Consider the following 18,220-nt stretch of genomic DNA (forward strand, 5'->3'; position numbering starts at 1 on the left):
TTCTTCTAAAAGTTGTGTGTTTTGAGAATGATATTCCACTTTGTGGCTACTTAGTGATTTTGATGTCAGAAACAAGGAGCGTTTGGGTCAACCAAAAAAGTTTAAAGACGAAGAATTAAAAGCACTATTGATGAAACACTCAGCTCAAACAGAAAGAAAACTTGCAGAACAGTAAAATGTCACTGAAGCAACCATATAGAAATGTTTACATATCTTGAAAATGTTTTAAACGGAAGAAAAGTGGATACCACATAATTCGACTGAAGCCTAAATTGAAAATCATTTAATGGTTTACAATTCTTTGCTTACAAGAAACCGAAAATGGCATTTCTTTCATTAAATTGTAATTAACAAAGAAAAATAGATTTACTACGAAAACTGTTTAAGTATGAACATATATCTTATCTTAGAGTAACTCAGAGGTTCAGTCAAGCATATCGTAAACTTTCTTATGCTATTTATTTAGAGTCATACACCGCAATAGATATTTTATAATCTCATTATAATTAGTATTGATTTAGGCACATATGTCGCAATACCTTTTTAATTATCTAATTGTAATTAGCTTATATTTAGGCGCAATATAATAACACAATAAAATACACAGAAATACACTTAATGAAGCAGTATTTCTTAACATCTACTCGACGTATATAAAACTATTTTATACAATAACCCAAACACACAAAAAAATTAAGGGATTATTCATAGGAATCGTCCATATCACCAGGAAAATAAAACATTAAAGCACGAAAGATTATTGAATTACATTTGATGAGATCAGAAAGAAGTGGTGTACTATGAGCCTCTTAAATCAAACAAAACTTTTACTCCTAACATTATCAGCAATAATTCATAGATTTGAACCATCCATTGATCAAAGATCGTTTAATTCCAGTAAATGATTTGGAATTGGATTTGGATTTGATCAAGCAATGCTCGACCACATGTCTTAAGACAAATAAAAAACATAAATGGGAAATGGTAACGCATGTCTCCTATTCAACAGATTGTGCTCTATCAAATTACTACTTGATTCTCCGATCCATGAAAAGAACTATAAAAAACCACCAATTCAGAATTTACAAAAAAATCCAAAAATGACTTGAAAATGGATCAAATCAAACGACCCAAAATTTTTTTTTGGCTATGGGATCCATAAGTTGCCAGAAAAATGGTAAAATGGAAAATATTTTTGATTAAAATATAATTCACCAATTCTGGTGATTGTTTTTTTTAAAACGCCAAGTTATACACCAAATAAAATCACAACGGTGTTTAGAAGTTCACAGATTGATGAAGTTTTATATGACTTTTAAAAATTTTAGAGCACAATGTATACAATTAACAACTCGGTAAAAAATAAGCTCATTTTATTATAAAATACATTGATTAGATTTAAAACGTGAGACTGAAGCAGAAAATAAACACCAATTTTTCTTTGTATTATAATACATTATGTATAAAAAGTAACCGGAATATAGTTTGAAAACCCGCGTCAAATATACCGCTAATATGCCTAATTTTTTTGTTGTTAAAGACTAAATTAGTTGCGCTTTAAAAAATCTTCTGACTTGTACTATTCTATGGAAGACAATACATTGAATTATTCGTTCCAAAGTGAAAATAGTGGAAAATATAAGAGCCAATTCTATTTTGGATTTTGACGCTATGGTAAGGGAAATCTTACATCTGCTCATAGAAACATTGAACAATTACATTGCATTTCATTGTGTGTGAAGTATTTGATGTTCGGATTGATCTTGCGTTGTTTGTATTTTTTTTTTTGCTTTTATGCTTTGGGTGTATTTCGCTACAGCTTATCACTTTACCTGCATTCCGTCAATTAGGTTTTCTACGTTCGCTGCATATACGTAGAAAGTTCGTAGCAGTATCATGCGAGATTGAGCGGGATCTCTCAATGAGTATGTTTACAGCAGCTATTTACTCTATAACACTCTATTTTGTAGAATTTTTTTTTGGTAAGATTTTAAGGTATTCATTTAATCTTCGAAGCACCATATTGAAGAATACTAAACTATTTGCTTCTCGAATTTATAAAACCATGTTCCTTTGATAAATATGATGAGTTTTACAATGGTGTCTAAAGTAATTTTAAGAAACATAACTTAGCAATTATGATTAGTTTCACGACAGCAATCTATTTCTAATGCTCTTTGAACATATTAAAGATTACAGATTAAAATAAATATGTTTTATAAGCGATACTAAGTTAACTCATGGCTTCAAGAACGCAGTAGTCCATATTAACGTTTGATTTACAAATGAAGTGATATAGGTTCTCACACTCTTCATTTTAAAGTAATTAATTAAATCTAGCTTTGATTGAGCAAAGTGCCTTTGAAATCCATTGATGATGAAGAAATCAAGACCGAACTAAAAACCATTTTATATTATAGATAAGTACATTATCTCTATATCTTTACTTGCGCTATATCTCATATTGACTAAATTATCGTTGTCATGTCCATAGATGCATCGCTCCTCGCATTTATCGAGGTCAGAGTAAATAAAATTTTTTTGATATAAACAATACTTGGTATATTATTTTTTGTTAATTTTTTAATTGGATCTTTAATTTATTTTAATTATCATTAAAATATTCTTTATCATTATTAAAATATCATTAAAATTAACAGACAATTTAATTATCAGAACAAATTATTTTGAAAAATAAAAAGCATTATGAATTTATTTGTTTTATAAACGTTATAATGGTGTCCATAAAGATTTTCTCGTGAACTAAGAGATAAAAGATGCAATGATTAATTGATGAACTGATGAGTTGCACCGGTTAACCAGTCTATTCCTGAAACCTATAAAAGCACTGGCTGGATTAATTACAAAAACAATTATGCTGGCATATTAGAAGTTGAATACAAATAAACATGACATCCTCAGGGACCTCAAGATTGATCCCATCAAAAAATACGTAAAGGATAGAGCCCTGAAATTATTTGCGAAATCTGACAGACTTACTAACACCGCGTTATCAAATCTCAGAATGGTTACAGGCTCCTCGGGGATCTGAGGTCAATTATTGCCTAGTCTAATAAAGTGATAAACAATAATCCAGTCAAGGCCCAAAGAGGGGTTTTAAAGAAACTTCGCAGTTAATAGAGAGTAAAAGTGCTCAGGTGCACTGACTCAACTCAACTAGCCTCAGCATATATGAGTTCACTTGAATATTTATAGTTCACATTTTCGTAAAGAAAAGTATGCACAGAACTATATATTTGACATTAACTTCTAAATATTGAACAAAATTTTCGGAAATGCATATTCATGCAATCAAAATTTGTGGGTAATTGCTCAAAACATTAGTCGCCATGGAAAAATGTGTGAAAATATCCATGAAGGACTTCATTCAATTTGCAAAAAACACTGAAAGCCTCAACCAATTGTTTCCAAATAATGTGAAACATCGCCAGCTCGCACACCTTTGGCTACTGAAATTATGCAATTATAGCTGCAAGAATATTGAAGACCATCGCGTTCGCAATAGATACATGCGAAATCTACTAGCTTGCATAAGCAAACGAACACTGTTCGGTTGTTTTCTGATTAGACCTCCATTAGGAAAATTGCGACCCACTAATTTTTATATTAATCATTACGTAGATGAAGAATCAGATGAGAGGATAGAGGTTTCACAAGGAGAGACAATTGCAGACATCAACGAACTCCTGGAGCAGAAGAAAAATCTATTAATAGAATGCTGTTGTATGTCATGCTCAAATCAACCAAAAAAATACAATTCACCTTCCATAAACAAATCAGGTATTCCACGCATTATTAACTTAAAAAACAAAAATACAGGAGCAAGCAAAGCTGCAAGAAACCTGTGTCCGATGTGGAAAGTGAATGTGAAGAACTTGCTTGGTGAGATCGCAGCAGAATTGAAAGGAGAGATTAAAGAAGAAAACAAAGCCCACCTTGAAAGACAATTAGAGCGTTACAGAAATTTTATCAAGAATTATACTGATATGAATGCCCTACTCAATGAACAAAGCATTTCTTCTCAGCGCTCATTTCTGCTAGTTCACTTTCAGAAGGATCTAATAAGATTGTTACGTTGCGAAGACTAAACACACCAGTGACATTTTTTTATAATGGAAAATTTTACTATCGTATGTAAAAGAGCTCACATCGCACGACTTATTCTAAGAAACCATTTATGAGATGCGAAAGTTTGAGAAGAATTGGAGAATTGCGTTTGAGTAAGATTGAGAAAGTTTTATATGGAATTATTAGATTTAAGTAATAGAGGGCCATACCATCTTAATATTTAAAAAATCATTATTTTTGTTGCTCTTTGTGTTTACAATGTTTTTAAATACATGAAGTTTCTCATTGAAAAAAAAATTTTGTGGTATTTATGGTATCTTTTCGATCAATATATTCGTTTCCCAAATCAATACATTATATTCATATATTTCCTACAACTGATATGAAATGAAAAACCTTCATTCAGTTCCTTTATTAGGATACTATGTAATTGTAATTATGCTATAATATTATAATGGGTTATCTGTTAGATTGTTCGGTAAGTAATTTCGTTTTTTCCCGATAGAGATTGTAATTGTATTTACTTTTTTGCCAGCAAAGGCCAAAAATTTGATGAGCGTGGAATTATGCTACTATCAGTAAGATGGCAAAAGGTGTTGGACCACAACTTCTAATATATAATTGAATAAAGTATTTATGTATGATACGAAAACTATCTTTCATTTCCATAAAAAAAAACGAAACTACTTTCCGAACAACCTAATATTTCCTGATCTTGATCGCCATTATTTAATAAGAATCGATGAACAACCACTGAACTATGAACCAGTGAAATTCTCGCAATGAGTTTTTTCCGGTGAAAGAGCTCAATATTCGCTGAAAAAGGTTGAATAAAAGAAACTTAAAATCGACAAATTACTGAGGAAAGATCATCGCAAAAAGTCATTGCAAATGTGGCATTTGGTGTGAATGTATGGAAAGGATCCTACTTTTTAAAAATAATTAGGGTATGACAGCGATATGAATACCAATTTCTATTGATATGGATACGAATGTATGAATGTGGAAGCTGTGTAGTTACAACATAACAGTTTCACAATTCACACAATACGTGCCATTTTGATTTTGTTGTGCAAGATATTTTCCTGAATAATCTCACTTTTTTATTATGCGATTTAGCTATCAAAAGTATACAGTTCATCACCTTTAGATTTTTTATAAGGTTATGCCTTCATACATACTCTATTTAATTATTGATGCTTCAAGAACGAGCATCCATTAAAGTATGACCATCTAATATCCATTATCCGTTAATTTTATTAAAAGTATTCATAGAATTCATAGATTTAATTTTATTATTAAAGTATTCATAGAATTAAATGGAATACACAATTCGAGATTCTGCTAATTTATATCAATTCAGACCATTTTGAAGTGATCAATGAGGGCCAAAAATTGATGCTCAAAAATTGTCAATTGATAATTGTCTCCAAATGCTGATTTAGATCAATCCAAACCCTTTATAAGCTTGTTTTATGCCTGCGAAAAACTAAATCTCATTTGGTACAAAAAAAAACTAAATTTCTCAGAAAAATAGCGTTACGTTAAAATCTGTCTAACAATACTTTACAACTACCTGCTTAGGATGCAATACATAATAACTAAAGATAAGACGAAAAAAATCAAACAAATACCCTGCAAAAGCTGAGCCGAGACCATAAGACTTGCATCAAATTTTTTTAAAACTTCAAGTCAGGGTAGCATATGTTCTTTGATTATCGTGGTATGGTTCACTCAAATTTCTTCTGCCGAAACAAAACGTTTATATGAAACGCTATTTGACTATTATTCTTCATTTATGTAAACCCTTCCGCAAAAATATGGCAGATTCATATGCAAACAATTCTTGATTTTTAGCTACCGGAATTTATCGATTTTTGAAAACCATTTCGTTAAAAATTCATCTCATATTGTTTATAATCTATAGTGATCTCAAAGCAGTCTTTAGGTATTCCTTTAGCTTAAGAATCCGCTTCGAATAGATCGCTTCAACATGACTGAAAAGACTAAATCGCTACTACTAGTAGACTAAATCGTCCACTGATTTGAGAAGGGATTTGTACTGATCGCGTAAATATGTGATTAAATAGAAGAAGAAGAATAAATGAGGAAATTTTCACTTTATTTTGTGACCATGGTACTCGAGATGAAATGCATGTACAGTAAAAACATTAACATGGAGTGTGGATAGCTGTTTTAGCAGTTTAGTCCTTATGTCAAGCTTCAACCAAATTCTATTGTTTATAATTGTCGAAAATAAATTCAAAATTATTAAAGTTTTTACTACTCTTCATTATTCAGATACACCTATATCAACTCAATCTCTTGCACATACGGAATAAAACAATTTTAACAGCAGATAAAGAATTGGTAATGAAAACAATTAATAGTTCTTAATTGGAGAGGAGTATGATATACCAATCATGGAATACCTATCAGAAACAATATCATCTAAAAAAATGTTTAAGTTGGTATGAAAAAATCTTTTATATGTAACACTCTTGCAGAACTACTATTTACATCACTGAATGTAGTCAAAAAAGGTTTTAAACTCAGAGACATTTAATGAAAGAATATTATTGATGAAAGGTTATTGAAATACGTAAGACGAGTCCTGTGAAAATCTATAATTTATTTAATTGAAAATTATTTAATTGAAAAATACGCACATATTTCCTCAAAGATGAGATTAGTTAGAAGTTTCTCCTTGATCTTAGCCTTAGACTAAACGCAGGTTTGCTACATATTGCCATGGCAAAGAGATTTTAGTACGAGGGAAATGCAGTGCTGCGTCATGTAATTTAAAGCAAACTGCAAATATTTTTTCACTTCATTTAAATAAAATAATACTTATCTCTTATCAACTAGAATAATAGGTGAATTCTAAATATTATAAGAAAATTGTATCTTTTAACAAGAAAATATTACTTGAACTCAAATGCAGTCAGTTTCATTGTACAAATAACTGTATTAATCCGATTTAAGCAGGTTATCCCAAGAAAAAAATTATTTGAAAAAGCTTTTAACTCAAGCATACGGAAATGTATAAGCAAAATATTGAAATAGTCATTACAATCTTAAGAAGAAGCATTACAACAAAGTCTTCTCCGATATTTGATGCATCTGCTAAGTGGTCATTTCAAAATATGTTTACTCAAAATATATCCGTACCAATTATGGTACGTTGCCATCGATACAGGCATTGCATGTGCGGAGCATAAGAACATATGACATCAGAACTCACATATTACACACCATCGTCCCATCGTCCCAACGACTCGATGCTTCTTTCTTATGCTCCTTGGCAAGTAAGTAGATAAGTACCTTTACTGCATACTTATTACAAACTTTGTTTTATTTTAATTGCTCTGCTTGAAACTGTAAGCTTATTACTCTCCTGAAGAAATGGTACAGAAACTGCATGACAGAAAATTATTTTATCGCAAAGTAGAAATGGCAAATTTAGTGGAAAATTATTTCCAGAAATTTTTGTTGGTGTAGTTACTTGTATCTGGTATCTGGTATCTGGGCGGAAGCTGTTGTTTAACTTTACTGAATGTCAACAATTTTATTCTTCATGTCCGTTGCAAGGCACAACATCAAGAAATTTTTTTCTTATTTGTGACATGTTGTTGATATCTAAGAACTCTTAAACTAATTTAAAGAAGAATGAAATTAATAAATAAATAAGATTCAACGTTTCAGAAATCTGAAAAAGAAGAAAAACTTACGGAAATTGAAAAATAAATTTTCTATTTTAATATTCTCATATTCTATGCGAAAAATAAAAACGGGAAAAAATACTCCGACAGCTGGTCTTTCAAGGCAAAACAACGTTATCGGAATATGTACAATAAATCTATTGTTACAGAATTCGCTTTTATATATCCTTAAAAGGAATTTTATCGATGCATTTTTTTAAACGCTACTACCATGATGTGATTGCTCTAAGTTTCTTACTCGAAGTAATTGCAATCCTATCAGTCAACTCATAGATAATTGAAACCTTGATTTTAATAACATTTGATTTAATTGTATTTATTTTCTCTAATGATCATTAAACTTTAATTGTTTTAAGTTAAAAATACTAGTTAATTATTCGTGATATTGAGATAGTTTCTGACGATATAATGCAAATAGTAGATACAATGATGTTTAACATTACACCAAAAATTATTTCTACTTTAATAGTTTAAATATCCGGCAACTACATATATTACAGAGTTAGTTGATTGAATTGTTACCTTTTCTCTCAACCGACCATATCTTTTTTGTGTGAAATTATTGTGGAAATAATCAAAATGTTTCTATCCATTCACTCTAGATCGATGTGGCCACCTTTTGCCTTGACTATGATCTTCAAACGGTTTAAAAATGAGTTGCATGCTTCTCAAATGTAATCTTCCGGTTTTTTGGTCCATTTGGCTATTCTTGAACAATGACTTTCTTGAGCATCTCAATACCGGCATATTTTTTAGTCCTCACCTCACCTCTCCGAAATGGTTCAGATGAAATAGTCCTTCGAATTTGCAACTGGCGAATTCGAAAGACATTCTGTGGACAAAATAAATTATGGATCATGATTTTTTAACCATTCTGCGTTCATACCTGAGACCAGTGCCGAGTCTTGTTGAAACGTCTATGGTTTTAAAGCAACTTCCAAAACATTTTCGTGACAATAATATGTATTGACTTTGACACTAGACTCGATGAAAACGATTGGAGAGCGTCCGTGGGCAGTCATAGCTGCCTATACGATTATTTGAGATGGAAAAGGAAAATTACTTCGGGTGACTATTCATAGTCTCAAATAGAAGTGAACGGTAATATGTTCATTCATTATAAACTCCTGTCATTGTTGTGAATTTCACGTAGTTATCAAAACTAGTTTGACAAATATACCTATGTGTAGTTGGCAATCGTCTAATTCTGTAAATATGTCTATATACGCGGGGTGACCAGATATTGAAATGAGCTTTTAATTTTAAAAAAATTTTTTCGTGCTACCTCCTCCTCCTACTTCACTTTTTATGCGCTAGTTCCACTCTAACTTAGACAGTTTAAGAAACTATCAACATTAAGAAATGTTAAAACTCTATTTAAAGTAATATTATGTATATCATTATACCCTGCCCGTAACTGTGTAGGTTTTTGCGCCCACCAAAATGAAGAGACGCTTTCACAAATAAATTTCCGAAAAGAAATGAACCATTTTTCGGTAGTTGTTAACGATGGAAACCTAAAATACACATTTTTATGCATAAAAATACACATAATGAATTTTTTAGAATGGGAATTAAAAAGATTTGGCATATATATTAAATAAGGATCAGAAACATCTGACTCTGACTCTAAGAGTGAAGTCTAAAATTATAAAAATTAATTCATTTTTTGTCAAATGACTGAAATGTATTATCCCTTTAAGATTTTGCCAGTCTTTCTTTTAGTAGTAAAAAGAAAGACTGGCAATTAATTAATTTTTTATTATATTATATATATTTAAATAATGTCCATTAACTTTATATAACATGAACATATTTTACTTCATTTGTAATTATAAAAAAATTTTCTTTTTCCAGGTAAGCAATGGCATATAATCGCTAAACTAAATTAGTAAGTAACTATTTTAAGTTAAATTTTTTTGAATTATTGAGCTGATCATATTTAAATATAAATAATAAATATATACCTTTTTTATATTAAAAATAATCATTTTCTCATGTTTTAACGTGAATAAAACATATAATTACAAACAAAAATAAATTTGTTATTCAAAATTCGCGAATAATATTTTTTAGTAACTTACTCAAGCAAAGAACCAGATCAGTACATAAACTGATAAAAACTATTATACAGAGTTATCTATTTTATGAATCGGAACAGGCTTTCATCCATACAATTTTAAGATCGTATGAAATAAAACCTTATTCAAACTTCCTTGGCTAAGCTTTTATACTTATTTAGTTGGTTCAATTTTGTTTGAATGGTGGAATCATATCTTTTAGGATAATTCGTATATTGACCATTAAGGTTTTTTTGCGAGTCCTTCCGATCTGCGTATTACGAACACTATTCTGTGGTATCTCAACAAGCCTTTATTTGAGATCAAGTGAGCTTTGGGGTACCAGAACGTTACTTCAACCTTCCCTAACTTAATCTAACCAGGACGAAGAACTGTATAACTTTTAATAATAATTGGATTATAAATTTAACCAACTGTTCGTTATTTGTTCTATACATTAATTATTGATTCAGTTAATAAAATAAATTTTTATAAATTTCGCCTCACATGCTTTGGATTCATTATAAGACACTTAATTTATTAAATTAAATTTAATTTAATAATAATTGGAATTTGTTGTTGATTAATTTACATAAATATGAATTTAATTTCAAATGTGAAAACGACTTATATTCTTATTATTATAATTTTTATATTATTATGGTTATTATATTGTTACAGTAACTATATTATTATATTATTGTATTATTATTATTATTATAATTATTATTATTATTATAATTATTATATTATTATGATTATTATATTGTTATAGTTATTATATTATTATAATTATTATATTATTATTATTATTATTATAATTATTATATTATTACAATTAAAATTTTTATATAATTATTATTATACTGTGTACAAGAAGAATGATTTCTTAACTGAATAGCTGCCATTGTAGTAATAACATTAATCCATAGTCTGGTTCTTATAGTTCAATGCTTCCTTTCGCCAATACTTGATATTCATATGTAAGATATAACTTTTAATTTCTATCACTGTCATTCATTATTGGATTTAAATGCAATAGTGCTCTTCACATATTTTGAGATAAATTTGTACTCATATATATGGTGTACTACTATTTGACATATCACACATATATAGCCGAATTTATTTACGCCCAGCATTACTTTTCATCCCATCGGTGACTTGAGTCAAAGACATTTTTTAAAAGTATTTTTTGAATTCAGTACACAAACCCAGAACAAATTAAGGAAAAATGAGTCAACTCTGTATGTAATTCTTGATAACACCTCTGGCATTTGTGAAATTTGTTAGCAGAGCCAAACAGAATTTTATTTTTGTCACCGAATTTAAATCTCTTCTGTGATATTCAAACCACAATAAACGATTTGACTGAAGAGATGTCTGCTTGAAACACAGTCTTATCGTCACTATTGCCGCTGCATGTGGGTGTCCATGCACTTACATAATTCATCTATACAACACATACTTTTGGCACAAGCATATGCGCCATAAGGTATGCAATAAAAATATACAAAATCACAAAACATACGAAACAGTCAAAACACTGAGGCAAAGGCAAGCACTCATCAAAAAGGCTTTAAAAGTAAAAGCAATTGAGTTGTTTGAAAAAGGAAAAATAAAGAAAAAATAAAGAAAAATAGCTGAAAAGCGAAAAAGAGGAAAGAAAGATAGAAATGAAATAACGGAGAAACCTTAATGAAAGTTACCCACACACAACCAAAGGCTATGAACAATATTCGTTCTCATTTTCATTTTTATTTTTATTCTTTTCATTCCTGCTTTATATCCTTAAATATTGCATATCATTGCAAGCGTTTTTGTCAGTCGCCTCTGAAGAGTTTGTCTGATTGTCTCTGTGCAACATTGCGCCCTGCATCCTGCAGATATTATGAGTCTGTCCACTCGAAGTTACTAAGAAGTGTCTAGTACGACATGTGTACTTCGAGTGGATTTCAAACAAATATCGCACCTACTTAAATGTTTCAAGAACTAAGCAAACATGCAGGATGCCACAAAATTGCATGACAAAATTCGCATTCACGTTTCGCATGCACTGTAAAACGTTGGGGATGAAATTTTAATATATAGTCAAGGTAAGCACAGCTCATAGCATGGAGTGTTTATTAGATTTTGTTGATTTTATTTAAGCAATTTATTTTATTTTTATCAAAATCACATTTTTTCCTTACTTCATTACACATGAGTGACATATAAAGGGTGATGACGGAAGTATCTACAGATTTAAAACTTTCAGTCAATCAATTAACAATATCATGTGATGAATGGATATGCTAGAAGTGCTATAACAACGTTACAAGGAGGAGTAGGAGCAGTTCTAGTCGTCAACTCTAAAGACACCCACGTAAAGATGGACACACAGCAAACTATAAAGAACTCAACACATAACTGATAAGCCAGGTCTCAAAAACGATATACATTCAAACGAAAGTGCGTCAATAAAGATTATATTCAAGGATTTTTTAAGTTATTCCTACTAGAAAGAGAGAATCACTTATAAACAGCAGTTTTGAAACACCGGATACCATTTGAAATGGGAACAGGGAACTTCCAGAAACGTATAAAGCGGAAATGTAAATGAGTTCCTGACTAATGATTTAATAACGCTCAATAGGTGTCATTGAAACTCTCCAATATTTCTGCTTTCCAATAGAGCCGAAAAATAAGATAATAAGAAATGGAGAGTAGTGTGAATTTCAGTAGTACAAATAAAAAACACAGTTGTTTCCAACCCGAAGAATAGATGAAGTCCTGAACCAATTAAGAAATAGTTTTCAGCACATTTCTTCAAAATTAAAATTATCTTATCAAGGCACCCATAAATTCGTAATCATGTTTCTGTAGTTTTTACCATTGATGATAACAAATATATTAACTGACTTGTTTATATCTAATGCAGTCGGTTTACAGTATTTCAACAACTGAAAGTGATTGATCCAAGATACAAAAACATGGTATTTAAGTACGGATACGATTTTGTTTTAAAGTAATCGAGATCTACCTTAAATATCTCAAGAACAAATCTATTGAAATAGGAGTGATATAATTTTCAATCATTTTCAATTTTCAATTAAAAATACATCTAAGGAACGTTTAAGCATCAGTTAACTGTCAGTATAACTGGATGTACACTTCAAAATGTCGAATCGAAAAGAGCATGTTATAAGCATGTTAGCTTATAATCAGAAAGTAATAGAGCAACGATTGAGTTTTGTTCGATCCCACTGTCTATTACAATTTCTTTGCTGACAAACCACTTTCAAATGGGCGGGCGATTCGGTTAGTAAAGGATACTTTCCACGACTGTTTTTATTAGAATGGATTAGAAGAAAGGGAGGGAGAAGAAGAAAATCTGACTCATATAGACTACATGTAAGACCTTTCTTTCTCAAGTATTTGTCCGATATAATCAATACAGCTGTTGATGTCATTGCCTAATATAAGACAAGGATTCTTAGCGAACCGAGTTCCTTGCTAGACTGCCATTGGTACTCGTATCTACTGAAATCAACTCCATATAAACGCATATTGAACAATTAATATCGAATCTTGTCCAATCATAATCGCCCACTTATCTATTGTACTTCACAACAATTTGCAATTTCTGAAATTTTCCTACTATGAAAATAATTGAACAATTTTTATTTTTATTTTCCAATAATATTTTTAATTAACCTTTAGGGTTAAATCTTTGAACATAATGTTTCTTTTGATATTTTCATGCGTCAATCTACAATTTCTCATTTAAACATCCTATGGCCGCCTGCTTGTAGTTAACACTTTTTTGCTTCTATTTCTGCAAGGATACCCGGAATGCTTTTCAATGCAATTTATTGAATCATGTTGAAAATGGAGGGAATTTTTTCAGCATATCAGTTGCTAATTCCTCATTTTTTTGCACATTTTTCAATTTAATTTTTTATTCCCCTAGATTGGTAAGTAAATTGAAAAAGTTGTTCATCACTATTTTAATGCTACTTAAGCTGTCATCTAATATTTCTGACAGAGACATAAACGGCTTTGCCTACGCGCCTTCACAACGTCTGTAGCAGTGCACCACAGCGGCACTGGAAGATCAAAGCAGCAAGGCGGTGTCAGTAAAAGGTGAGGGACGCACTTGTGTTGCCTTTATTAAATCTGCATCGCAGAGCATAGAGCTGTCAACTTTTAGTGCATTTGTATTATCTTTCATATTCCTTAACACATTTTTTTTCTCTTCTACTGTGCCGTACTTTAATTTATGTGTCAAAAATCTACTTCAATAAAAAGCTGTATGTCGCAGGGTCTATTGCAAACAATGGGTATCTTCTATTTAAATTCGTTTTATTTTGTGAAATATTTTTGCTTACACTTGTCTTGGTAAATAATTCTCGTCCTGTTTTTACACAGTTTTGCATCACAGAATAATTCCAATAAATATGAAAGGTCAATTTTCAAAAAATTTAATTTTTTATATGCTATATCTTATTTATCACTCGTGACATTGATATATATTAAAACTAATGCTATTCGTACTTGAACTAATCAAATTATTACTTAATAGATTTGCTACAAACAGTTCGAAAAGTTTGAATAACCATTCTAATACTCATATTCGTATTCGAATAATTCGAACTATTCAAACTGTTCCATGCAAAACCATTAGCAAATTATTCGAATAATCATTCTAATACTCATATTCGTATTCGAATAATTCGAACTATTCAAACTGTTCCATGCAAAACCATTAGCAAATTATTCGAATAATCATTCTAATACTCATATTCGTATTCGAATAATTCGAACTATTCAAACTGTTCCATGCAAAACCATTAGCAAATTATTCGAATATTTCGAACACGAGCGGCACAAGAAATCAAAATCAATAGCAATTCTAATACTCGTATTTATATTCGAATAATTCGAACTATTTGAACTGTTCATTACAGAAAGAATAACGAATTATTCGAATATTTCGAACACGAGCAGCACAAGAAATCAAAATCAATAGCAATTCTAATACTCGTATTTATATTCGAATAATTCGAACTATTTGAACTGTGCATTACAGAAAGAATAACGAATTATTCGAATATTTCGAACACGAACAGATCACATCAATGTCAATAAAAATCAAAAACAACAGCAATTCTAATACTCGTATTCGTATTCGAATAATTCGAACTATTCGATGAAAAGTCTACTATTCACATTAGCCGAACAGTTTGAATATCAAAATTTTGGAATAAAATGCACAGCACTAGTTTAAAAGCAAATTTGAACTGTTGATGGAACATGATTCCACCACTACAAACCGCCGATTAAGACAAAATCAAACAGTAGATTTGAAGAGTAAGAAAAGTACTTGAGAACTATCAGCTAGTAAGGTGATTGCAACAATTTTTTGTGACGCTTAGAGATGATTAGTTAAATTGATGATTAGTTAGCCAATTGATTTTATGCAACTGGAATGTAATCATTATAAACAACATGATTAGATAAACTGAACATCATAATTACTAAAGCATATCAAGATTTTCATAGCAATACTACGGGATATAGTTTAGCAGTAGCTATACCTATAATTCATATTTGTCTGTATTTAAAAGTCAAACTTATCGTACTGATATACATACTCTGGCATCCAAACCTGTTGAGTATGACTTAATATATTCTGAGTCTCTAATAGTTTGAACACTTACACACGTTACAAGTATAGTTTATATTTGTTATTCCTAAAATGATCCTCGGCAGTCGAGAGTGGATATTGAAACGATCAAGTTTTATAATTTTACAAGTAATGAAAAATTGGAACTCCTGGTATACTATATAAACTATAAGAGTATTCCTACTTTAAATTTATTCGCTCTTGCTGGGATACAAACCAGAACTTTAATGGTCATAAACAGTGTTGCTAACCACTAGACTAGTGAGGTTACCAGTAGTAATATTCAATAGCATAATTGAAATACAATTATATACATTAATATAATTGGATTATAATATTGGATGCAATATTGTATGATAAACAAAAAAGACCATCAGTATCGAAAACCAAGTTTTATTTAAAGCAGCATACAGTTTGTTGAAGGAAACTTTTGTAAATACATATATACGAGGGTCCAATTGAATCTACTTCTCCTTATTAAGCTGAATATTAAAAAAGATATGAAGGACTCGATGTTTCACCAAAAATAAAGCTTTTAGCCTCGGTTCACGAAATCTATTTTGGGTTCACTCCAATTGGCGCGGTGTACTTATTGTTACCCTCTGTTTGTGTAATGAATGTAAAAAAGGTACAACTTTAAACTCTGTTGTTTCGAGAAGCAAGCTATATATTAGAATATAATATAGTGTGAAAAAGTTGCTGAAAATACCTGCATCAGTTATTAAATCAGCATGCAAGTGAAATCCAGAAGTTGGACTAGTAGAAATCAAGTTACTAGTCACAGAACATCGAGTCTTTAGTGTTATTAGTTAGAGACATATTTAATATCTGCCTCAATGAAAATCAATTATCAAATAGACATGTAAGGAATCGGAATCGGAATCGTATGTTGCATTGCTCGGAATCAAGGAATTGTACACCCAGATATTCTAATCTTTTTGATTACTAATTAGAGATATTATTGATGGAGTTAATAGAGAAACTGTGAATATTCTTAGAAATTCATCACAAACTTCCATTCTGAATTCTTTTTTGTGATTCTTATTATTTTTTTTTTGGTTTTTCCTAACATTTTTCTGATACAATTCAGATACAATTCTCATACTGTATTTGAAAAGTAGAATACGTTAGAATAATAATGAATGCAAAATATAGAAAATGGGAACCATTTTCTTCGGAAAATGCAACTTATTGCATGAGTTCAGTGTTAAATTATAATAGAAAATTTTGAATATCAGATTTAAGTTGAGTGTAAATATGCTTAAAGTAAGTCATTAAAAGGATTTCAAAAATCCTCGTTATGAAAATTCGAATACATTTATTAAATTTTACTTATTTTACATATTCAAGAAGGAATTTTGCTGCAAAGTTACTAATATCGAGCAGAGCAGAGAAATGATTTAAATTGACTTAGAAATAAAATGCGTCAGCTGCATGCAATTTTCAAACATTTTCAAGTAACAAACTGCGTTGGTGGAGAAGGATGTACGGTACGTCTATTGTATTCATGTTGGAAATGCATTTTATTATTATGAAATCTGTCCGTAAAACCAAATCATGAAAATGAAGTACAAACAGAATATCGCAAAAATTAATGCACTGCTGAAAATGAAATCAACAACAACCACATCGAACAGAATTAATAAAAGTTGTTCGCTGCAGAAAACTCAAAATAATTCATTATCATGATGCATCTCAATTATATTCTGATAATATATACTGCCTCCAGCTACATAGTGTAAGACAAGCTCGTAAAAAAGTATCGTATTATAGCTGGTCTTGTGCGTTGTAGCGGACGAGCTATGCTTTATCTGACGTCAAAAACAACATAGCCACAGCCAAAATGCATTAATTAAGCGTTTTTCCAAACAAATAAATGCATTGTTACTGTAAATTAATATCAAGTTTTCAATCAACGTGAATTAACATCAATAAAAGAAAAAAGCTCTCAACATCATTTACTAAAGTAATTAAATCAAGAAATAGATATCAAAAATATCCTTACTATGAAGATGACGTTTTTTCAGATATTTTATATCTGATATATTTTAATGAGATGCACCTCAAAACAGATATCTCTAATATTAAATTGTGCTATTGTATTGAGTTTGACGCAATATTGTGTAGTACATAAGGAATTCAGCAGCGAAACTCAACTGAAAACAATGATAGCGTCCACTGACGTCATGATTTCAATGCCATTATATTGAAATCATATATCAATATATCAATCATATGACAATGACAATGTGTCATATCTTCGTCATTTTCACAAAACAGGGCTGTCTCACAACTCCTGTCCAAACTCCATACCCATTAGGGACATTTTGTGAATACAATGGTCTTTCACAAAGGTTTTTATTGCCCCTAGTGCGACAGTTTCTATTGTTGATATATACATCAAGCGATAAATGGAAATCAAAAGCGAAAAAAAAATTCAAGACTTATCATTGAAGATGTCTCGATTTGAAAAATTTTCGTTCTTGTAGTAAATTTTTACAAGGATAGCTCATTCAATGACTATTCACTTTATCCAGGATGTGGAATGTATATATTATATAAAATAAATTACATAAAAAACTAATTCTTTGGATGATAGTTACGTATAGTATGTGTTACTGAAACAACATTCCAAATCAGGCTTACGAACTGGATAACCTTTTACTATCCATTTGTTGCGA

At 30.4% G+C, this 18,220-nt stretch overlaps 1 protein-coding gene across 1 annotated transcript; it reads left to right on the plus strand.

Moving 5' to 3' along the window:
• Positions 1-3,289: 3,289 nt before the first annotated feature.
• Positions 3,290-9,741, plus strand: LOC119662502. The gene is made up of 2 exons (XM_038072132.1): positions 3,290-4,241; positions 9,669-9,741. Exon 1 carries the CDS (start codon positions 3,351-3,353, stop codon positions 4,107-4,109), a length of 759 nt encoding a protein of 252 aa, XP_037928060.1. The 5' UTR covers positions 3,290-3,350; the 3' UTR covers positions 4,110-4,241; positions 9,669-9,741.
• The last annotated feature ends 8,479 nt before the right edge of the window (positions 9,742-18,220 follow it).

This window comes from Teleopsis dalmanni, chromosome X (assembly GCF_002237135.1).
Source record: "Teleopsis dalmanni isolate 2A chromosome X, ASM223713v2, whole genome shotgun sequence".
NCBI lineage: Eukaryota > Metazoa > Arthropoda > Insecta > Diptera > Diopsidae > Teleopsis > Teleopsis dalmanni.